Below are 22,785 nucleotides of genomic sequence, written 5' to 3'. Positions count from 1 at the left end.
GAGATCAGCTACTGCTCCCGGACCCTCCACCCCCTGCCACACACATGCGTGCACACACACACACAAGGCACAGAGGTGTGGGAGGGGAGGGGCTTTTGGAGGATGGCCAAGAGTCCAGGCATACCATGTGAGCACAAACTCTGACGCTGTGGCTAGCACCGAGTCTACAGCAAAGTCAACCCTTCCCAACCTCAGAATCCAATCTCAGCACAATGCCCGAGTCAGAGATCTTGGCAGTCAGAGCTGTGGAATGTGCTGAAGCTTCTACCCCCTTTCCTCAAATGCAGGGCAGTGTCCCTGCCCCTCCCCAACAAATTAATAAATAAATCCAGATGCAAGCCCAGTCCACCCAATGCCCTAGGAAATGCCCCAGCTCCACATGCCAGCTGATCCCAGAGACAGCTCTGCCCCCACAGGGCTGTCCTTGGTCACGCCCCCCTTTCAGGAGCCATTGTTTGCCCACCAGGAGTCTAATTAAGACAGTGCAGACTTTGAAGCCAAGGAGTTCCCTAGGAAACTTCCCTTGCAGGGAAGAAGAAGGTGGATTGGCCGTCCTTCTGCAGTCCCTTACCATACAGGCAGGTCTGGGGACCACACAATGCTCACCTCCCAAAATCTGTCCCCCTCTCTCCACCCCTGGTGCATCCCTGTGTCTAACTGAGAATAAATCAATCAAACACAATCATCTGGACGTTTTTTGGTTTTGTTCTGTTTTGTTAAAAAAAAAAAAAGAAAAAGAAAAAGAAAAAGAAGAAAAGACATCACGGCCCACTGGTAGGTTCCTAAGTCTCCTTTCAACCAGTCAAGCCAGAAGATGCCCAGGGGAGTAGGGAGGAGTGGGGAGGGAGGTGTAGGGGAAGGAGATATGGAGAGGGAGGCAGAGCCACAGGGAGCGAGCCACTGGAAGGATAGGGTCATCCCAGTGACTTCATGGCTGTGACCACAAATGGGGCAGGGAACAGGACCCAGGAAGCCCCTCATCCCCTAGCACGTGGGTCTTCTCCATCAGGCACATTCAGTCCACTCTTGCATTCTTTCTTCGCACCCTGACTGCTCAGAGAAACGTACCCCACCTCCCTAGCCCTCTGTGCTTCAAGTCTTCCTTTGACCCCCTTCGCTCCCCCACAGCAGGGCTCTCAGCTGCCAGCCAACCAAGCAGATGGCGCAACAACCGGACCTAAAGGAAGGACCTGGGGAAGAAGAGAAAGGGAGCCTGGCAAGTCTGAGCTTTGGGAGTGGGTCTGGACCTCGTGACCATTACTCCATCTGCTACCCCACGCTTCCTTAGGCTCCCACCCTCTGGCTAGCTTGAGAGGAGGGACGATGGTCAAGGTACATGTCTCTTCTCCTCTGACTCTGGGAATGAGATTTTTCTTCTCCCACAGGCTTGAGCTCTCCTTATAGGAGTGTCTCCACATGCCATAATCAGAGGAAGTCAGAATAAAACCTCCCAAGGCTGAAAACTAGAGCTGGCACGTAGTACGTGGTCAGTAAATGTTTTTAGGTGGCTGGATGAATGAAGGAATGAGTGAGTGAGTGAATCCAGGATCGATCTGGAAACACACCAGGGCTCAGACCTCTTGGGCTAAGTGCCACTCTCAGTCCTCTTGGGCTGTGTAATACCAAAGAGAACACCCCAGGCTCTGGCTTGCCCCAAGGGCACACCCATGCTCACAAACACACACACGCACGCACACGCACACGTGCACACACGCATTTGAGGGAAACTTCTGGGCCGCAGGCAGAGACAGGACTCAGACTCAGACTCCACTCCGGGTCAGCTCTGCAGCTTCCAGAGCACGGGAGTAGCAGGGGACGCTGAGCCCCTGGCCTGCTGGCAGGCCTCACTCTCGAAAGCTGTCAGCCAGCTGGTGGCAATCCAGCTCCCCCTTTGGCTCCAGGCCCCCCGGAAGCTTCACCCCCGTCTTCCGGTCCACACACCAGCACTTGCCACGCTGCCCATCCAGAGCTGGGTGACACTGCCAAGAGAAGGGCATGAGGGGTCAGTTCCGATGCAGGAAAAGAGACCCCAAGTGACCCACCCCAATCCCAGCCCAGCCCCCAAGTCAGACAGTCGCTGCTTCAAGATGGCCTCTGAGGGTGGTGACTCTTTTTTGAGCATGGGTCTTCTGAGCTCACTGGAGCAGGGAGAACATGGTCAAGAAGGAAAGGTCGAGAGAGTTCTGGAAGGCAGGACCTTAAGAAGGCCCGCGGGTTTAAAGGCACAGCTGGATTTGAAAGGCTGGGTTCAGGCTGGAGATGTTTTGGGTACATATTCTGATTGGGTTGGGACTTTAAGAATGGGATGATAGTTATGAGTAGGATCCAAGTTGGGATTAAGGTAGGACCAGGATAAGAGTTGCAGCTGAATTAGGAAATATGACTAAAAGTTGGGTTGGAAGAGTTGGGTGAGGGTTAAAGCCCAGGTAAAAACACAATTGGGATAAAGACAGAGGTCAAGGTCAGAATAACTAAAGTTAAGCTAAAGTTTGGGTCAAAATTAGATAGTAGGAGGTTCAGGGGGCGCAAATGTATATTTCAGTGTGAGAATTAAACTTGGAGTAAAGGATGGCTTAAGGATCAGAATTGGTCTGGGGATAAAGTTCAAGTGCCAGAACTTTCAGTGGGATAAAAATAAGAGGAAGAAGCTAGTGGCTCAAGCTGTAATCCCAGCACTTTGGGAGCCAGAGGCAGTGGATCGCTTGAACTCAGGAGTTCGAGACCAGCATGGGCAACATAGAGAGACCCTTCCATCTCTACAAAAAAATTTTTTTTTAATTAGCCTGGCATGCAGGCATGGTGGCACATGCCTGTAATCCCAGCACTTTGGGAGGCCGAGGTGGGTGGATCACCTTAGGTCCAGAGTTCAAGACCAGCCTGGCCAACATGGCAAAACCCCATCTCTCCTAAAAATACAAAAAATTAGCCAGGCGTGGTGACAGGCACCTGTAATCCCAGCTACTCAGGAGCTGAGGCAGGAGAATCGCTTGAACCCGGGAGATGGAGGTTGCAGTGAGCCGAGATCCCGCCATTGCACTCCAGCCTTGGCAACAAGAGCCAAACTCTGTCTCAAAAAAAAAAAAATTAGCCTGACATAGTTGTGTGCCTGTGGTCCCAGCTACTCAGGAGACTGAGGTAGGAGGATCATGTGAGCCCAGGATGTGGAGGTTGCAGTGAGCTGTGATTGCACCACTGCACTCCAGCCTGGGAGACTGAGATCCTGCCTTTAAAAAAAAAAATCAGGAGAAGAAAATGCATAGAATTTTACAACACAAAAAGTGGACCCTAATATAAACCACTAATTAATAATAATATACTAATAATATTGGTTCATCAATTGCAACAAATGTAAGATGTTAATAATGAGGAAACTGGGGTGAGGATAGTATATTGAAACTCTGTACTCCTGCTCAAGTTTTCTGTAAACCTAAAACTACTCTAAAAAATATAGCTATTAATTGTTTTTTTTTAATTAAGAGAAAACATTTTTTAAATTGGGACAAGGATAAAATTCGTGTTAGGATAAAGGTTAGAAATAGGCTGGGCATTGGTATTGGGGTGCCCTCTCTGGCCCTTCACTCATACCCTTTTCATGCCATCCTGGGATGCACAGACTCAGGGCAACCTTTGTCCTTCTATCTAGGCCTCCGCTGGCAGAGTGGCAGCTCGAATTGTGGATTTGTCTATAGCTCATGGAGCAGGGAAATGGGTCTGTCTACACCCACAAAGAGCTCCAGGCTAGGGTTCCCCAGGCAACACCCAGCAGGAGGCACACCAGAGCCCTGCCCAGACAGGTCACCCATTCTGATGGGCCAGAGGTAGGCTGGAAGAGGCTAACCCTGCTGACCATCCCAGCCTCCTGGAGGCTTGTCAGAGGACCCCAGCTTCCAAGGGCAGGAAGGAATAGGGAAGTTGCTGCCTTTATGTCTTCTCTCCTGCCCCACTCCTTCCTCTGCTTCTACCCAAAGTGCCTGTCTCCAACTGTCCAGTCTGGCTTTACCTCCACCCTTGCTGTATCCCACGTGGTTTTGCTGCTCGCCTTGCAGGGAGGGGTAGGCTGAGTTTCCTCCCTGACTCCTCATGACTTTGGCCCTCCATTCCCAGATGAAACCTCACTCAGTGGCAGGAGGAATTACTCATAGGAATAGAGTAGAGTGAATGAGAGAGTGTTGGGAGCCAGAGGTTGTCAGGGTTGCTAGGTCTGCACCACAGATGGTGAAATCCAGGGGTGAGGGAAATTGCCCTGGATAGGGAGGCAAGATCTGCTGTTAACTTGCTCTGTGACTCTGAACTAGCCCGGGTGCTTTTACTCCTCTCTGGATCACAGTCTCCTCGTCTCCAAAATGAGTGAGGTTCTGACGCTGAGGTAGGGTTTAGGGAGGCTCCAAGGGGTTGGGTTGGGGTTGAGGAGTTTCCCCTTCCTGAGATCTCCATCCTGGGCCATCCTGTGGAGAGGTCGGGAATGCCCCAGAGCTGAGTCCAGGGCCGAGCCAGTGGGAGACAGAGACCCACCTGCTTGGGGTGGAAGTTGCCGTTGCGGTCGCAGTTGGGGATAGGGATGATGTAGAGGTCCTCGTGGGTGCGGCTCTGTGAAGCGGCCAGCCGCTCCAGGGCCCGGTGCAGCTCGCTCTGGCAGGAGCCCTGGGGCTGGAGGAGGGGAAGACAAAATTGCTCAGCAGAAGGAAGAGAGGCAGGAGGCCCAGGCCTGGGGTCAGAGCTAAGTGGGAACTGAAGGCCCCGAAAGGAGGCCTGAACCCCAGGGGCTGGGCAGGACCCAGTGAGGTGAAGAGAGAGGCCTGGGTCCAGAGGACACAGTGGGGAGGGTAGAGATGTGGAGGAAAGGGTCTCGAGCCAAAGAGCTTCTTCAAAGGAGGGGTGGGAAGTGAGGGGACACTGTGGGGAAAGGGGCTGTGGGAACCTATGCAGAAAGCCAGGGAGGGGGTGATTTCTATGCAGAAGGGACAGATAAAACTTCCAACTGACAACTTGTAAGACCTTCAGAAGGGACATTAGCCAGACCCTGGAGCAGGGTCCCCAGGCCCCGTGCTATGGCCAGCATTTACCCTTTGGTTACTGAGAAGGTCTGGGGTGGGGAATCCAAAAAAGGCCAAGAAACCCCAGGGCGCTTTGGGCAACTGCTTTTTACCAATCGGTATAGAAGTTTTTCAGTATTTAATAATCACTTCAGCTGCCCCAATGTACATAACTGATGGGCAGGAAAGGAATCCCAAGGAAGGGAATGAGTGCTTTCTCTGGGTCCTGATGATTCACACTAGTTGCACCTTGCACACAGTAGTCACCCTAGAATGTGTGCTGAATGAACACGCCCCAGATCTGGTGGTAATGGTGTGTGTGTGTGTGCGTGCATGTGGGGGGTGGGGGGCGTGTATGTGTGTGTGTCTATGCACATGCACATCTGTGCACTGGAGGTCCTTACCACAGGCCGAGCATCCTCCCGGGGCGCCCCATTGACCTTCATCTTGCCCCCACTGGTGCTCCGGTCTCGAATTTTGGCGAAGTGCTTCTGCAGGCACCTGCGGTCATGGGCACTACAGGGGCTGAAGCTGTTGTTGGGGTGGTCGCCCTCATCCTTGTCTGCATTCAGGTAGTGATAAGGAGAGGTCAGCACCGGAAGAGGTCAGAGCGTCACACCAACCCAGCCTCCCACCCACGTTCTCCTTCCTGGGGATTCTTCGGCTTGGCGCTGGAGAAGAGCAGGGGGCCTGGGGAGCGGGAAGAAACAAGAGCAGCCCCCCACCTCCTCCCGTCTCCCCTGGATCTCTCAGGAGAATATTCCTCTTGAAGTCCTTGACTTGTCCCTCACCCTACCCAGGCCAGCACTCAGATGAGTCACCAGCTGCAGCTGCCCAGATGGCAGGAGGGTCCCCTGGGCCCTGCAGGGAGGTCTGAGGCAGGCAGGGGGACCCCCTGCTGGATCCTGTCCCCTTTCCATTCAGCTCCTCCCACCATTCCCCTCTCCATCTGATCATTCTCCCTGTCGCCTTTCCTGATTTTTTCGGTGTCTGGCTGAGCCAGTCAGGGGATCCCCAGGGCTGTGGACTCTGCTCGCCCTCTTCCAAATGGCCTGAATCAGAGTTTCCATGAGCAATGAGAACTCTAGCCCAAAAGGCTCTCCCCATTGGCTGGGTGGGAGAGAAGTGGGAGTTAGTGTATCCGCCTGCATGAGGAAGAGTGAGTGTGTGTCTGTGTGAGTGTGTAACACAACCTGTGTGGCCCCAGGACCATAAGAACAGCCTCACACATTCCTTCAGTCCCCCACCTCGAAGTTTCCCATTCTTAGACTTCAGACACCATCCAGAGTCCATAGGGGTTGCCCAGAACCAGGGCACCAGGGATCTGGAGACGGGAGTGATGAGGCTGGACCTTCAACCCCTCTGTGGGATCTCCTGAAGGCTCTATCGGAGCTCAAGAAAAACTCCATCCAAATGGGGCATTGTGGCTCACGCCTGTAATCCCAACACTTTGGGAGGCCGAGGAGGGAAGATTACTTAAGGCCAGGAGTTCGAGACCAGCCTAGGCAACATGGCAAGACCCCATCTTCACAAAAAATTTAAAAATTAACCGGGTATGGTGGCATGTGCCTGTAGTCCTAGCTACTCAGGAGGCTGAGGCGGGAGCATCACTTGAACCCAGGAATTCGAGGTTAACAGTGAGCTATGATCACACCACTGCACTCCAGCCTGGGTGACAGAGCAAGACCCTGTCTCTAAAAAAATAAAATACAATACATTTTTTAAAAAAGAAAAACCCCATGCTCGAGTCCCAGAACTGTAACCACTGCTCTTCCCTCCAGGCAGTCAAAACCGGAATGCTGAGCTGGAGAAAGAGGTTGGAAGACCTCTCTGCAGATCAGAGCCACCTCTGAAATGCTCAGGCTTGGCAGCTCGCTGCCGGCCTGAGTGCAAAGCCCCTGCCAGCATTCCAGATGTTGGCAGCCGGACAGGAGGTTACATCTGGTTCGCGTCAGGGTTTTTTTTCCTGAGGAGTTAGCAGGTTCCTCCATGCGTGGCAGCGATCCCAGAGCTGCCTCTGGGTCAAATGGTATTTTTCTGCCTAGCCAAAGCTGGGGGGTTGGTTCTCTTTTCATTCTCCTGGTTTGGGGGGTGTGGGGAGAAATAGGTGGATAAAGGCAAACCAGGCAAGGAGGAATCTAACCAGAAAGTCTTTGTCAATAAACTTCCACACCAAAGGTTATTAATAAAACTCACCAAGGATGGAAGAAGATTTTGTTACGGTGGAGGGCTGGCTTAGAAGGAGGAATAAAAGGGAAGAAATAAATAGAGTAGACAGATATAATCCATCCTTCTGCACATTTAAAATCCCAAGAAGGACAGTCCAGAGGGGACTCCAGTCCTACATCAAGTTCCTAAGGGTCAACCAAAGAGAAGACACTATAGCAAGACCCCCTGGCCAAGGTAGGCAGCAAAAGAAGAAACATAAACTTCAGAAGACGAGGACTGTGCCAAGGGGACCATAAGGAGATGGATCCTGAGCCCTCGGTTAGGAACCAGAGAAAGATCTGGGATCCAGGCCCTTCCTTTGAGACCCTCCCAAGGAATTCCTCCAGCCAAAGAAACCTAAGCTGGCCCAGTGATCACCTCCCTACACACCCCCACCTTGCACAAAGCCATAAGGCTTGAGGATGGAGTCACCGTGTTTCAGGGGTGTAAGCTGGAACTGGGGAGTGGAGAGAAAGAGGAAATGGAAGACCTCAAAGAATTAGAACCAGGCTGGGTGCTCACGCCTGTAATCCCAGTGCTTTGAGAGGCTGACGCGGGAGGATCACTTGAGGCCAGGAGTTCAAGACTAACCTGGGCAACATAGCAAGACCCTGTCTCTACCAAAAAAAAAAATTAGTCAGATGTGGTGGCACATGCCTGTGGTCCTAACTTAGAAGACTAAGGTGGGAGGATCGCTTGACCCCAGTACATCAAGGCTACAGTGAGCTATGATTGTGCCACTGCACTCCAGCGTGGGTAACAGAACGAGACCCTGTCTCTTAAAACAAAAACAAAATTCAAGAATTAAAGAATTAGAACCAAATGTCAGAAGGACAGAGGCTGAGCTGAGATGTGGACGAAGGCCCCACCCTGTTACTTAGGTAGAGCTGGAGGAGATCACCTGGACTTGTTTGCCACAGCCCAGGACACTAACACCAGGGGGCACCCTTCCAACCTGGAAAGCCTTTGTTTTTCCTGAGTTTGCTTTCTTCTAATGACCATAAAAGAAAGTACTAGGGGCCAGCCAGAGTGGCTGACACCTGTAATCCCAACACTTTGGAAGGCCGAGATAGGTGGATTGCTTGAGCCCAGGAATTCAAGACCAGCCTAGGAAACATAGTGAAACCCTATCTCTACAAAAAATTAGCCTGGTGTGGTGACGCACACGTTTAGTCCCACTTACTTGGGAGGCTGAGGTGGGAGGATCACCTAAACCCAGGAGGTCGAGGCTGCAGTGAGCAGTGATCACACCACTGCACTCCAGCCTGTGCAACAAGTGAGACCCTGTCTCAAAATTTTAAAAAAGCAAGCACTATTTTGTACAATGATTCATTCCTCTCAGTAAATGAGTAGAATATTCTTTGGTTCAAGGAGTGAGGAAGGTTTTTCAGGAGTTCAAGGAGTGGGGAAGAGTTTTCAGGAGGTAGTGAGCTCCCACCCTGGAAGTGTGGAGAATTAGGGTGGTAGCAGCCTCAAAAATCTCAAGAGATATGGAATAGAAGCATGACCACAACTATGCTTTCCATGTTGAGTTTCTTTTTCTCTCTCTCTCTCTCTTTTTTTTTTTTTGAGACGGAGTCTCGCTCTGTCGCCCAGGCTGGAATGCAGTGGCGCGATCTCGGCTCAATGCAAGCTCCACCTCCCAGGTTCACGCCATTCTCCTGCCTCAGCCTCCCAAGTAGCTGGGACTACAGGCGCCCGCTACCATGCCCGGCTAATTGTTTTGTATTTTTAGTAGAGACGAGGTTTCACCGTGTTAGCCAGGATGGTCTCGATCTCCTGACCTCATGATCTACCCGCCTCGGCCTCCCAAAGTGCTGGGATTACAGGCATGAGCCACCGCGCCCGGCTTTTTCTTTTTTTTTAAGAGACAGGGTCTCACTATGTTACCCAGGCTGGTCTCAAACTCCTGGCCTCAAGTGATCCACCTGCCTAGACTTCCCAAAGTGCTAGGATTACAGGCATGAGCCACAGTGCTGAGCTTTTATGAGTCAAAGTTCACAAACAACTAACCCTCAGAGGATTACTAATGGATATTTGGGATGTTTACCATTAAGGAGGATTAGGTATGCTCACTGAAGCCTAGGGCTGCATGGGGCACAGGGTGAGCCCAGAGGCATGGCTCATGCTCTTGGGTTGGTATGGCCCCATGTCACATCGGGGGGTTACCTAGGAAAAGCTAAGCCAGCAACCTGCCTGGCTTCTCCCTTGTTAGGTTCCCCACTAGCCATCCTACTTATCCCCAGTTCATGTCTACACGGAGTAGCACCCACCAGATAGGGAGAGTAGCTCCCTCCTTAGTCTCATGGGGACACAGGGTAAATCCGTATTTGCCTACTCACACAGACAGGCTCGGGCTCAAGAATCGCAAGTGTATACAAACAATCACGTGTCCAGACACACACTCATCCACATGTGCCTTACCCACATGCAATTGGGCACTCTGACCCTGCCCTGGTCAAAGACGCAGAGCCAGGGCAGGGCACACTGACTTCAACAGCTTCTCTGCACCGCGGTTTGTTGACTTTCCATGTAATCTGTAACTTTTCCTTGCCCAACCCTGCTTAACTGGCAGACTGAAGAGCCACCCCAGGATCCACCCCTAAGCACCAGGTTTTTGTGGGGGTGAGGGTTATAGCATTGAGTCTCTTGATAACGTTAACCTTCTCATCTCCAAAACTGGCTTAATACTTGCTATTTCCCTGCTCACACAAGAGTTCCAGCCACCTGGTGCTACTCATCCTGGTAGTGCCCTCTGGAGAAATTCCAATGCCTGTGGGTTCCCCTCTGAGCAGGAGTGGAGTCAGACCTATTCCCCTGAAAAGTCTGACCTCCAAAAAGCTTGTTTGGGAGATGGGACTTCCAAGTAGGCTTTGTCCTCCTACAGCCCCCAGCTTGGAGCTAAGCCAGCTGACATCTGACTATAGGGGAAACCTCAGTCTTTGCTCCAGCAGCAGAGGAAGGGAAGGCGCCAGAGAGAGAAGAGGCCATACGGCTTTGGCACCACCGGCTGCAAAGTTTGTGGTGAAAGCCAGAGGATTTCCTCTTTCCTGTTGCCTGATTTCACCCTCACAATTTCTCCCCAATGCCAGCCCCTGGCCTTTGAGAGACACCTAGGCTATGAACTGAGTGGGCCCAGCCATCCCGACCAGAAGTTTCAGCTGTGATCCAGAGGGTCACCCACCTGTCCTGCTAGAAAGGTCTTTTCCCTCTTCCCCTAGACTCTGGCTAGAGAAGCCAAGACCACTGGTGCTGGGTACCAGGCCCTTTCTCTGAGGTCTGGCTCAAGGGGTATCACCCCCAACAGCTGTGTCATGCTGCCAGCCTCAGAATAGAAAACAGATAAGGCAACTTGGCCTGTTCTTCCCATGTTGACAGCAGCAAAATGCACCAAAGGCCACCCCACCCCTCTCAACTCCTCTGAATATTGCCCCAAATTTGCTTCCTTGTCCTACCGTTTCCCTAAGTCCTAGCATCAGCTTCTTCATCACCGTCTTCATCATCACTTCAATTTATTGAGCTCTTACCCCATGCCAGACGCCCCAACCCTGTGAGGCAGGTCCTGTTGCCCTCCCCACTTTACAAATTAGGAAAATGAAGTAGACTGGGTGAAAGGGAAGGAGGAGAGACTTAGCTCTGCAGCACTCTGTCTTTAAGTGGAAAGACTCCTGATACCCGAGGCACCAATACTACTAGCTTTGCCAGTACTAAACTAAAAATGGGAAGCGGCCATGCTCCTCCCTCCCCCTCCCCACAAGGCACAGAATTTCTGGGAATGCCCTTGTTCCCATGACATAACTGGATTCCCAGTACTGAAGTAGGGGGGCAGTATTTGCTGCATTGACTAAAAATTAACCCAGCCTGCCTGTTCCCTAACCCTGTCCCAAAGGGACTGAGAGCCCAGCTTAGGAACTCCCCGTCCAAATGCTGATCTTTCTGCTGTCCACTCCCCCAGATTCCATGAGTCTAGGATCAGTACCAGGATGCAGAGGTGTGGATTTTTGACGCACATGCCCCGCCTCATCTCTGGTGGCCTCAGTGGTGTTAAGCCACAACCTGGCCAGCTCATGGAAAGCTGTGACAGGAGGGCAGGCAGGGGTGGCTGGAGACAGAAAGGGGAGATCTGCCCCTGGGGCAAACAGGAGGCAGCTGGACCATAGCAGCCAAAGAAGGGGGCATGCCAAGTGGCCACCCTCCCCCAGCCATCTGCTGACACTCAGCCCTAAAAGGAAAAGGCAGAAAAAATAGACAGGTACCCTTGACCAAGCTATTTGCGGGCCAGTGGGCCCAAGCCTTGGGACCTAAAGCAGACAGTGGCCTACTGACTGTGTAAGGCTAAAAAGATGGGTGGGTAGGGGCTTGGTTGTCTCTTCTCACCCACAGACCCCGCAGGGCTACAGCAGAACTCTAGAGAGTGCCTTTTACACGGTGCCATGTGGCCCAGGTCACAGCAAGGGATTACTTCTGTGATGAATAGGAGGTGTGGGAGGGCACAGGCATAGCTTGCTCAGTAGGTACCTCCAGGCTTCCCTTACCTCTCTCCAGATACCTGCATCCATTGCATGGCTGGAGGCTGGAGGACAAGGCAAGGAGGAAAGGGGAAGGGGCATTACAGACCTCGACTGTGTCATCCAAAGGGGACCTAAAGCCGCCCCATTCCAAGACACCGTTTTTTGTTTTTTTTGTTTATTTGTTTTGTTTTTTTTTAGACAGAGTCTTGCTCTGTCACCCAGGCTAAAGCACAGTGGCACAATCTTGGTTCACTGCAACCTCCACCTCCCGGATTCAAGTGATTCTCCTGCCTCAGCCTCCCCAGTAGCTGGGACTACAGACGCGCACCACCACGCCCAGCTAATTTTTGTATTTTTAGTAGAGACGAGACGAGGTTTCACCATGTTGACCAGGCTGGTCTCAAACTCCTGACCTCAGGTGATTCACCCTCCTCAGCCTCCCAAAGTACTGAGATTACAGGCGTGAGCCACTGTGCCCAGCCCACTTTTTTTTTTTTTTTTTTTTTACGAAATAGAGTCGCCCAGGCTGGAGTGCAATCATGTGATCATAGCTCATTGTAACCTTGAGTTTCTCATCTCAGACTCCCAAATAGCTGGGACTACAGGCATGAGCCACTGCAGTGGCTAATTTTTTTTTTTTTTTTTTTTTTTTTTTTTTTTGTAGAGACGGGGGTCTGGCTATATTGCTCAGGCTGGTCTCGAACTCCTGGCCTCAAGCAACCCTCCCAAAGTACTGGGATTACAAGCATGAACCTCCACACCCAGCCCCTAGACACTCCTGGAGGCCAGTTTGCATTATATCCAGAGGACAACCACAAACTTTTCATGCCATGCCCTCCCCAAACCCCTAGGGGATCTTATTTTCCTCCACTACAGGATGGAGTATTCCTACCCAACCAGAGGATGAGGTATTCCTACCCAGCCCTTTGAGGGCTCTTCTGTCTTGCATTCAAAGTGCTGAGAGAGGAGGAGGCTACCAGCCATCCTTATCTGGTGCCAGATACCCTCTGACTGGTGGAGGATGGAGATTCAAAGGGAACGTGACTCTGTTGTACCCTGAGAACCCAAGGGCTCGGCCCTTGCTCCCTCCCAGTCTCAGTACCCCTCCTCTACCATTGCCACTGGCATCTCCACCCCAAGATTAGCGACTTTCTCCCCCAGGACCCCCTTCCCAGATATGCTGGGTGCCAGGCTGGCATTTCTCCTAGAATGTTTTCTGCTGACCCATCTCTCCCTACCCAGGGGCAGGAAGGGCAGAGAGGCCCAAGGCCCAGACCCCTGGGGTCCACCTCCTTCCTGTTTTCCCTGCATCCTGCTCTCCTCCGCTGACAAGCTGCAGAGGATTGAGGAAGTGGAGGGTTTGGGACCCAGGACAGGAAGCTTGGGGCTGGAGTCCCAGCATCCGGACTGCAACAATGGAAGCTTCAAGCACCAGGAAAAGAGACAGAGACAGACAGAGGCACAGGAGAGCAAAACAGGGTCGGAGATGGAATGAGAAACAGAGGCATAAATACAGAAAGGCAGACAGAGAGATTCCCAAAGTAACAGAGAAAGACGAACAGTGACAGAGACACAGAGAAAGAGCAACAGAAAGAGAGGGAGAGAAGCAGAGCAACTGAAACAGAAACACAGAATAAGGTGGAGAAAGAAAGGCATCATGGGCAGAAGACACTGAGGAAAACAACTCGAGAGCATGACTAGTGAAACTAGAGGTTGAGAAACAAATCAGGAAGAACAAAAGAGCAAGAGAAAGAAGGAAAAGAGACTGAGAGTCTAAGGAGAAACTGAGAAACAAAAAAAGAAAGTGTAAAAATGAGGTTAGGGCAAGGGCCTTCTCAGAGTCTCTCTCTCTCTCTCTCTCTCTCTCTCTCTCTCTCTCTCTCTCTCTGTGTCTCTCCCCTGGCCCCCCCATCCCGTTCTCTATTCCCTATCCCACACACGAGGCTCCTGAAGCTCTGGGCTAGGAGCCAAGACTTTTCTGCCACCTCAAATCATACCTGCCTGGAGAAAAGAACAGGGGGCCTGTATACCAGGGCAGGCAGAGGTGTCCAGGCCTGGCAGAGGGATCCCTGTCTTCCCACTGCCTCTCAAACAACAAGGTGACCTGGCTCCGGGCTTTGGGGAAGGGCAAGTCTAATGCCCCTCACAGCCAAAGTCCCTCTAATTTGTATGTCCCACTCCACCACTGGACCATGTAAAAAAAAGTTCAGGCCCTGGCTCCCCAGACCACTGGGATTTCACCCTCGGCCTGGATCAGGAACAGAAAGCTTTCCCCCCTCCTCCATCCTCCCCAACACACACCCCCACCACCATCCTCCAGTTCTCTGGCCCCAGACAGCTGACTTAACTGGACCTTAATCTGCTACTCTTGCACCAGCAGCCAGGCCTCCCACCGGGACCCCCTTATCAAATAGACAACCTTTGGAGGTTTGAGATGGAGCGATGGGACGGTCTCCCTTGGTGGTGGCAACAGGCTGCTAGGGACTCGGTAGCAGTTTCCTTGGTGAGCCTGTCCCATGCCAGTCGGGCCCTGCCACGTACCTGCCTTCTCTTCAACTCACAGGGGATTTTTAAGGGCCTTCCAGGGCGGCTGGAATGGGGAAGAAGCCGCTGGGAAGGGAGCACACTCAGGAGGGAATTGGGAGGCCAGGGGTACCTTACCAGAGGGCTGCAGGCTTTCCTGGATGGCCTCGATCTCCGCCAGCTCCATGCACACGCCTTGCCCGTGCATCAGTGTGTGCAGGGGCTTCTCCACCCCCCGGGGCGGGTAGCAGCGCAGGCCCGAGCCGCAACGGGGGGTGTACACCCCGCAGGGCATCCCCAAACCCAGGGCGCAAGTGGCGCAACAGCCGCAGCCGGGCTCTCGCACCAGCTCCTCGCAGCCCACGGGGGGGCGGCAGCGCGCCAGCTTCTCCTCGGAGCAGGGCGGGCAGTGGATGGCTTCGTCGCCCAGGCTCGGCCCGGGCCCGGCGGCCAGCAGCAGGGCGGCCACGAGGCAGAGGGGCAGCATGACCGCGCGAGGACTGGGCGCGGGCGCGGGGCGCTGGGCGCAGGCGGGGAGCGCGGGCGCGCGGGCGGGCAGCGGAGGGCACACGGCGGCGGCACACGGCGGCAGAGCCCGGCGCGCCTGGAGGACCCGACCCGGAGGACGCGGGGAGACGGGGCGGCCCGGCGGGCGAACGGGGACGGAGCGGGGGAAGTTAGCAGGCGGGCCGGAGGGGAGCAAGCCTGGCCGCCGAGGCGCTGCGCCGCATCCTCGGCCCGGCCCAGGCAGGCAGCGGGCGGCCAGGGGGCAGGGGGCTGAGCGGCTGCCCGGGACCGGCTCCCCCGGACTTTATACCGGTCCCTGGCCACACCCCCAGCGCCTTCCCAGAGGTGGGGGAGCCGGGGCGGGCGAGGGGGAGAGGGAGAGGCGGCCGTTAGGGGGAGGGGGCGCTGTCCTGAGTCGCCGCCGCCGCCGCCGCCGCTACATCTGAAAGTCTTTTTCTGCCGAAGAAGGAAGCGGCGCAGTTTGGAAGCCGTGGCAGGCGCCCAAGATTGCCTCTGAACCGGAGCCCCGGAGGGGTGGCAAGGGAGAAGGGAAGCCAAGGGGCTGCTGCGGGGCCCCCTCTCCCGACCGCGGAGGAGCCTTGTCCCGCCCCGCCAAGGCGGCCTCAGTCTCCCACCGAGAAAGGGACCTCCTAGCCCGGACTCCCGGCTCTGCGGATCCGGTCTTCCTGGACAGAACCCTTTCCACCGCACCCGGGTGCTTCCAACCTCAACCGCTGGAGACCAAGCCTCCTGAGGTGGGGTAAAGCGTACAGGCACTTAGCCAGGGGCACAGAAAGGCCTGGTGGCCCTAAGACGTTAACAGGCTTCTTGCCACTTGCCCCTTGCAACCTCTCCCTCTCCCGCAATCTCCCCAGGGCTCATTTGGGCCCTGGTCCACCCTGCTTCCCCAAGATGGAATCAGCAGAACTCCCGGGGAGGGAGGTGCCGCCGAGCCTCTTCCTCCTTCTTGGATGTTTGCCTCTCAGGCCCATTCAGATCCACTCGTGGAGGGAGGCAGGCCTGGGAGATTACCACTTGCAATGTGCAAGTTTTGCGTTGAACAACTCCAGTGGAGCACCATTCCTTGTAGTCACTGTGTATTTGTAGAGCTGTTGTGATCATTTCCCAGATGGCAGTGAAGGATTTTGAGGGGCCTGCAGCAGTGGCTCACACCTGTAATGCCAGCACTTTTGGAGGCTGAGGTGGGAGGATCACTTGAGCCCAGGAGTTCAAGACCAGTCTGAGCAACATAGTGAGATCTTGTCTCTACAAAAAAATTTTAAAATTAGCCAGGTGTGGTGGCGTTCGCCTGTGGTCCCAGGTACTCGGGAGCCTGAGGCAAGAGGATCACTTGAGCCCAGGAGCTGAAGGCTGCAGTGAGCTAGAATTGTACCACTGCACACCAGCCTAGGTGAAAGAAGGAAACTCTGTCTCTAAGAAAGAAAGAAAGAAAGAAGGCAGGGCGCGGTGGCTCACGCCTGTAATCCCAGCACTTTGGGAGGCCGAGGCAGGCAGATTACGAGGTCAGGAGATCGAGACCATCCTGGCTAGCACGGTGAAACCCCCTCTCTACTAAAAATACAAAAAATTAGCCGGGCGTGATGGTGGGTGCCTGTAGTCCCAGCTACTAGGGAGCCTGAGGAAGGAGAATGGCATGATCCCGGGAGGTGGAGCTTGCAGTGAGCTGAGATTGCGCCACTGCACTCCAACTTGGGCGACAGAGCGAGACTCCATCTCAAAAAAAGAAAAGAAAGAAAGAAAGAGAAAAAAGAAGGCCGGGCGTAGTGGCTCATGCCTGTAATCCTAGCACTTTGGGAGGCCAGGGTGGGCAGATCACCTGAGGTCAGGGGTTTGAGACCAGTCTGGCCAACATGGTGAAACCCCATCTCTACTAAAAATACAAAAATTAGCCGGGCGTGGTGGCGCATGCCGGTAATCCCAGCTACTTGGGAGGCTGAGGCAGAAGAATCACTTGAACCCCAGGAGGAGGAGGTTATAGTGATCCGAGATCATACCACTGCACTCCAGTCCAGGCAACAGAGCAAGACTCCGACTCAAAAAAAAAAAAAAAAAAAAAAAAAGAACTTTAAGGAAGGGATGCTTTTTAAATTCACCCAGTGTTGCTACCTGGGCTAGTGTTGGGCCTGGCTTGACCCTCTGTGAAATCCTATTGATGCCCCTATTCCCCCAGCCTTGCCCAATCCTGTCCAAATTGAGAAGAGCCCTGGAGTGGCATTTGGAGCAAAGATCCATCTCCTAGGTTCCCTCTCAGGCCCCCTCTAATTCCCACGCATCCTCCCCTACAAAGGCTTCTGCTGTACTGGAGCTGGTTTCAGGTTAAGGGTACCTGTCCAGGAATAATCAGTAACCCACTGTGGATTTTTTGTTTGTTTGTTTGTTTCGGCCTAGAAAGCTGCAGGTCAGCCAAGCTGAAATGCAGTTCAGAGACCCTCTTCCTGCTTCTTCCCCCAGGACAGGGGTCTTTCAGCCTCACGGGGGTTGGGCTACCTCCTACTTACTGAGAGATGATTGCAGGGAGATTGGGACTGGCAGCCGGACCTGCAGGACAGACCAAAAAGTTGCAAACTGACGGCACCTACTGGCAACCATCAAGACTGCAGAAGGGCTGGAAAGTGATGGCTGGGGCCAAGATTCTGGGATTCTCTCCATTCCATCTCATAGATGAAGTGGGCACCCTTCTGCCCCATATGCCTTGGAGAAGGGCAAACAGAACCAGCTTCCTCAAGTCCCTGGGAAAGCCCAGCCTGTGCCTGATTCAGAAAACTGCCCCCAGGCTGGGCATGGTGGCTCACGCCTGTAATTCCAGCACTTTGGGAGGCTGAGGCAGGTGGATCATGAGGTCAGGAGATCGAGACCATCATGGCTAACACGGGGAAACCTCGTCTCTACTAAAAATAAAAAAAATTAGTCAGGCGTGGTGGCATGCGCCTGTAGTCCCAGCTACTCGGGAGGCTGAGGCCGGAGAATCACTTGAACCCGGGAGATGGAGGTTGTAGTGAGCCGAGATCGCACCACTGCACTCCAGCCTGGGCAACAGAGCAAGACTCAGTCTCAAAAAGAAAAAGAAAAAAAAAACAGAAAAGAAAACTGCCCCCACCCCATCTCCCTCCTTGATCATCACTGGACTCTGTTCTGCCACCAACTTGTGTGAACTTGGAGTTTGACTGACCTTAGCTGTAACATGGAGGTAGATCATCTCCACCCATCCTACCTCTTGAAGCTCTTGTGAGAATAAAATGGAATGGAGAAGAATAGTTCTGCTCCCAATGCCAGACATGTCCCCTGTTCAGCAAACCCAAGAGGAGAAAAGGTGCCAGGACACAGAGGCAGGAGTGCAGGAGAGGCCGGACAATGCCACGCAACATGCCTGGGATGAAGCATGAGTGCAGGTGAGTGTGGGAATCTGCAAAGTTTGCCAGACGAGACAGATTCCCACACCTCAATGCCAGCCCCTCAGTCCATCCTCTGGTGTCCCTCCACCCCTCATCATTGGGTTAATTCCAAGGAGGCAGGAAGATGCACAGGAAAGAGGCCTTCCAAGCACCTCCTACCATTCATGTAACACAGATTTACTGAACGCCTAATATGCGCAGGCTTTATGCTACATACCAGGGATGCAGAGATGACTAAGATCACCCCTGCCCTCAAGGAGCTCACTGCCTAATGAGGAAGGATAGTATGTAAATAAAATAAATCTGAGAAGTGTGCAGGTGCCCTGGAAGATGTTCATATGGGGCACAATGGGGATCCAGAGCCACAGGTGGTCAGTTTTACATTCAGGGCATACAGGCTGAAAGTCTTCATTAGAGATGATCCTTTTTCACAAGATGGTGCCAAAGGCAAAGAAGGAATCTCCTGCCCCTCTTAAAGCCGAACTCAAGAAGGCAGTGTTGAAAGGTGTCCACAGCCGCAAAAAAAAAAGATCCGCAGGTTACCCACCTTCCGGCGGCCCAAGACACTGCGACTCCAGAGGCAGCCCAAATATCCTCAGAAGAGCACCCCCAGGAGACACAAGCTTGACCACTATGCTATCACTAAGTTTCCACTGACCACTGAGTCTGCCATGAAGAAGATAGAAGACAACAACACACTTGTGTTCATTGTGAATGTTAAAGCCAACAAGCACCAGATCAAACAGGCTGCGAAGAAGCTCTATGACATTGATGTGGCCAAGGTCAACACCCTGATTCAGCCTGATGGAAAGAAGAAGGCATATGTTGGACTGGCTCCTGATTACGATGGTTTGGATGTTGCCAACAAAATTGGGATCATCTAAACTGAGTCCGGCTGGCTAATTCTAAATATATGTATATCTTTTCACTATAAAAAATAAAAAGAGAGAGATGATCCTTGAGCCAATGGCCTTCCATGCTACAACAATCAGCACAATGTAAGCGTCATGATGACCTGGATTCTGACCCCAGCCGTGTCACTGGGCTCACTAGGAAACCTAAAACAAGTTACTTGAGCTCTCTGAGCTTCAGGCCTTATCTGGAAAACGGGACTTTGCAGCAAGAAAGAGAGAGAGACCTATCCAAATTGCCTGGCACATAGTAAGCACCAAGTGTTTGCTCCCTCCTACCCCTCTCCTGCTGGGAACTGTAACTTCTCCGCATGGCTGAGACCCCCTGGTGGCAAGACCTGTGTCTCCCCCACTGAACTAGAAGCTCTCAGAAGACTGGGTTTAGTGTCCCCCTTCAGCCTGCAAGTGTCGTGTCTGGGAGAGGCTGTATAAAGAGCATGGGGCCAGGCATGGTGGCTCGCGTCTGTAATCCCAGCACTTTGGGAGGCCAAGGCAGGTGGATCGCTTGAGCGCAGGAGTTCAAGACCAGCCTGGGCAACATGGCAAAACATTGTCTCTGCAAAAAAAAAATATAAAAACTAGTCAGGCGTGGTGGCATGCACCTGTGGTCCTAGCTACTTGTGAGGCTGAGGTAGCAGAATCACTTGAGCCCAGGAAGTCGAGGTTGCAGTGAGCCAAGATAGCTCACTGCACTCCAGCTTGGGCAACTGAGTGAAACCCTGTCTCAAAAAGAAAAAAAATAGCCAGATATGGTAGCATGTGCCTATAGTCCTAGCTATTCAGGAGGCTGAAGCAGGAGGGTCCCTTGAGCCCAAGGTTTCAAGGCTGCAGTGAACTATGGAGTGCCACTGCACTCCAGCCTGGGTAACAGAGACAGACCTGGTCTCCTAAAAATAAAAAATAAAATTGTTTCTAAAAAGAGCAGGCCGGGCGCGGTGGCTCACACCTGTAATCCCAGCACTTTGGGCGGCCAAGGCACTTTGGGATCACAAGGTCAAGAGATCGAGACCATCGTGGCCAACATGGTGAAACCCCCTCTCTACTAAAAATACAAAAATTAGCCAGGCGTGGTGGCGTGCACCTGCAGTCCCAGCTACTCGGGAGCCTGAGGCAGGAGAATTGCTTGAACCTGGGAGGCAGAGGTTGCAGTGAGCCAAGATCGTGCCACTGCACTCCAGCCTGGCGACAGAGCAAGACTCCATCTAAAAAAATAATAATAATAGAATAAAAAGAGCATGGATTTGGAGTCAGAGGACTTGGGTTCAAGTTGCCACACAGCCTCTTAAGAGCTGTGTGACCTTAGACCTGTCACTTAACATCTTGGAGGATCATTTCCACCCTCTGTAAAAAAAAATTTCATCCGGGCGCAGTGGCTCATGCCAGTAATCCCAGGACTTTGGGAGGCCAAGGCAGGTGGATCAGTTGAGGTTCAGGGGCTTGAGACCAGCCTAACCAACATAGTGAAACCTTATCTCTACTAAAAATACAAAAATTAGCTAGGCGTGGTGACATGCACCTGTAATCTCAACTACTCAGGAGGCTGAGGCAGGAGGATCACTTGAACCCAGGAGGCAGAGGCTGTAGTGAGCCAATATTGCACCACTGCACTCCAGCCTGGGTGACAGAGAAAGACTCCCTCTCAAAAAAAATTATTTAATTAATTAATTTAAAAATTTTCATATATATATGTAGAGAGAGAGAGAGAGAGAGAAGAAATGGGCTTATCTTCCACAGAATGGTTGGAAGAAAAAACAAGATAATGAATGAGAAGAGGCTCTGGAACACAAGGAGAAGGTGCAGGTGCTGGTCGTCGGTTTCTTCCACCTGGCTTCTGTCTCCTCGTGGACTGGGAGCTCCGACTAGGACCCTCTCCAAGGCAGATATCTGGCCCGCCTTCCCTGACATTTTTCTCAGCCCAGGGCTCTACCAGAAAATGAAACCTCCTCTCCCACAGCATCATTGTCTGTCCCTGCCTCCTGGGTACCCTAAGGACTGGGAAGACACTCCTCCTGATGAATGGATGAAGAAAATGCCTACTCCTTCCTAGCCTCCTCCACCTCCCACCCTAGCTGGCTTGTTACTTAGAAAGTCTCACTGGCTTCCTTGTTGGTACAATTTCCAACCTCTGCAGGGTTCAGGCTGGGCATCTTAGAGAATAGATAGGAAGAGGCCGGGTGCGGTGGCTCACGCCTGTAATCCCAACACTTTGGGAGGCCGAGGCGGGTGGATCATTTGAGGTTAGAGGTTCGAGACCAGCCTGGCCAATATGGCGAAATCCCATCTCTACTAAAAATACAAAAATTAGCCAAGCGTGGTGGCAGGTGCCTGTAATCTCAGCTACTTGAGAGGCTGAGGCACGAAAATCGCTTGAACCCGGGAGGCAGAGGTTGCAGTGAGCAGAGATAGCACCACTACACTGCAGTCTGGGCGACAGAGCAAGACTCTGTCTCAAAAAAAAAAAAAAAGAGAGAGAGAGAGAATAGATAGGAAAAAAGCAAGCTCAGTTCTCAGTGGAAAAGACACAGTTCTGCCCTGAGGGAACCTCTGAGTTGATGGGCTTGCCCTAGGGATCATCTTGTCTGATGGAGTAGACAAACTATACGTAATAATGAAAGTTAGGCCAGGCGTGGTGGCTCACACCTGTAATCCCAGCACTTTGGGAGGCCAAGGCAGGTGGATCACCTGAGGTCAGGAATTCAAGACCAGACTGACCAACATGGTGAAACCCTGTCTCTACTAAAAACACAAAAAGTTAGCCAGGCACGGTGGCGTGTGCCTGTAATCCCAGCTACTAGGGAGGCTGAGGCAGGAGAATCGCTTGAACCTGGGAGGCGGAGGTTGCGGTGAGCCAAGATTGCCCCATTGCACTCCAGCCTGGGCTACAGGAGTGAAACTCTGTCTCAAAAAAAAAAAAGTTAACACAGTAGCCACAGACTACATGCAGGACAGGGATCTAAGTGCTTCACTCATGAGCACTTCACAGCAATCTCATGAAGTAGGCGCTATCACCATCCCCTTTTTAAGACAAGGAAACAGAGGCATGGAGAGGTTTGTAACTTACTCAGAGTCACACAGCAAGTAAGTGGAAGAACAGGGATATGAACCCAGGCAGTCTGGCTCCAGAGTCTGTACTATTAGCCCCTATGCTTTACTGCCTTTCAAAACAGCTGTCAGAGCACTCTAATGCCAACAAGGGCAAGAGTCTGACACAGAGTACAAGTTGGGTGGGGAGATCAGGGCAGAGGTGGCATTGGTAGGGGACTGGGCCCCAGGCCTCCTTATAACTTTGGCCTCCCAGCCCCTCTCCTGATTGCCCTGGAATGTCCACTGTGCCCACACTGAGTAGGGGAGCTTAGCTCCCCTCCATGTCAGCTGACATCCAGGTCCCAGACAGGGCACCCCCACAGTCACCGCAGATGTGGGCTGAGCAATGGTGTATCAGTACAGCTGCCTTCCTGCCCACCAGGGCCGCATACTTGGAGAGACCAGATCAAGAGAGCCAGGATCTCCAGAGACAACACAGTGCAGAGGGAGGCCTGGTCCAGCCCAGTTCCAGGCTATGGAGCCTAGGTCCTTCCCTGGGAACACATGGTTCCAGAGGTGAACACTCAGGCAAGAGAGGGGGAGGGGAGAGGAGAGCCATCCACAGTTGGGCTGGCCAGGATCCGGTTTCATATCT

At 52.7% G+C, this 22,785-nt stretch overlaps 1 protein-coding gene and 1 pseudogene across 2 annotated transcripts; one reads left to right on the top strand and one right to left on the bottom strand.

The window, feature by feature from the left end:
• Window positions 1-687: 687 nt before the first annotated feature.
• On the bottom strand, window positions 688-15,709 carry IGFBP4 (insulin like growth factor binding protein 4). Of its 2 annotated transcripts, XM_054457388.2 has the most exons (4): window positions 14,414-15,709; window positions 5,438-5,595; window positions 4,513-4,647; window positions 688-1,979 (listed from the first exon to the last, which is right to left on the bottom strand). In XM_054457388.2, exons 1-4 carry the CDS (start codon window positions 14,760-14,762, stop codon window positions 1,845-1,847), a joined length of 777 nt encoding a protein of 258 aa, XP_054313363.1. In that variant the 5' UTR covers window positions 14,763-15,709; the 3' UTR covers window positions 688-1,844. The 2 variants fall into 2 exon arrangements, with proteins under 2 accessions (XP_054313363.1, XP_063512958.1); XM_063656888.1 differs by lacking the exon at window positions 688-1,979 and having other exon boundaries at window positions 2,075-4,647; window positions 14,414-15,221.
• A 2,921-nt stretch (window positions 15,710-18,630) lies between these two features.
• On the top strand, window positions 18,631-19,150 carry LOC129017885 (large ribosomal subunit protein uL23-like; annotated as a pseudogene).
• The last annotated feature ends 3,635 nt before the right edge of the window (window positions 19,151-22,785 follow it).

This window comes from Pongo pygmaeus, chromosome 19 (genome assembly GCF_028885625.2).
Source record: "Pongo pygmaeus isolate AG05252 chromosome 19, NHGRI_mPonPyg2-v2.0_pri, whole genome shotgun sequence".
Taxonomy (NCBI): domain Eukaryota; kingdom Metazoa; phylum Chordata; class Mammalia; order Primates; family Hominidae; genus Pongo; species Pongo pygmaeus.
Note: the sequence above shows the minus strand (reverse complement) of the source record. Positions and strands in the feature narration are given on the sequence as shown.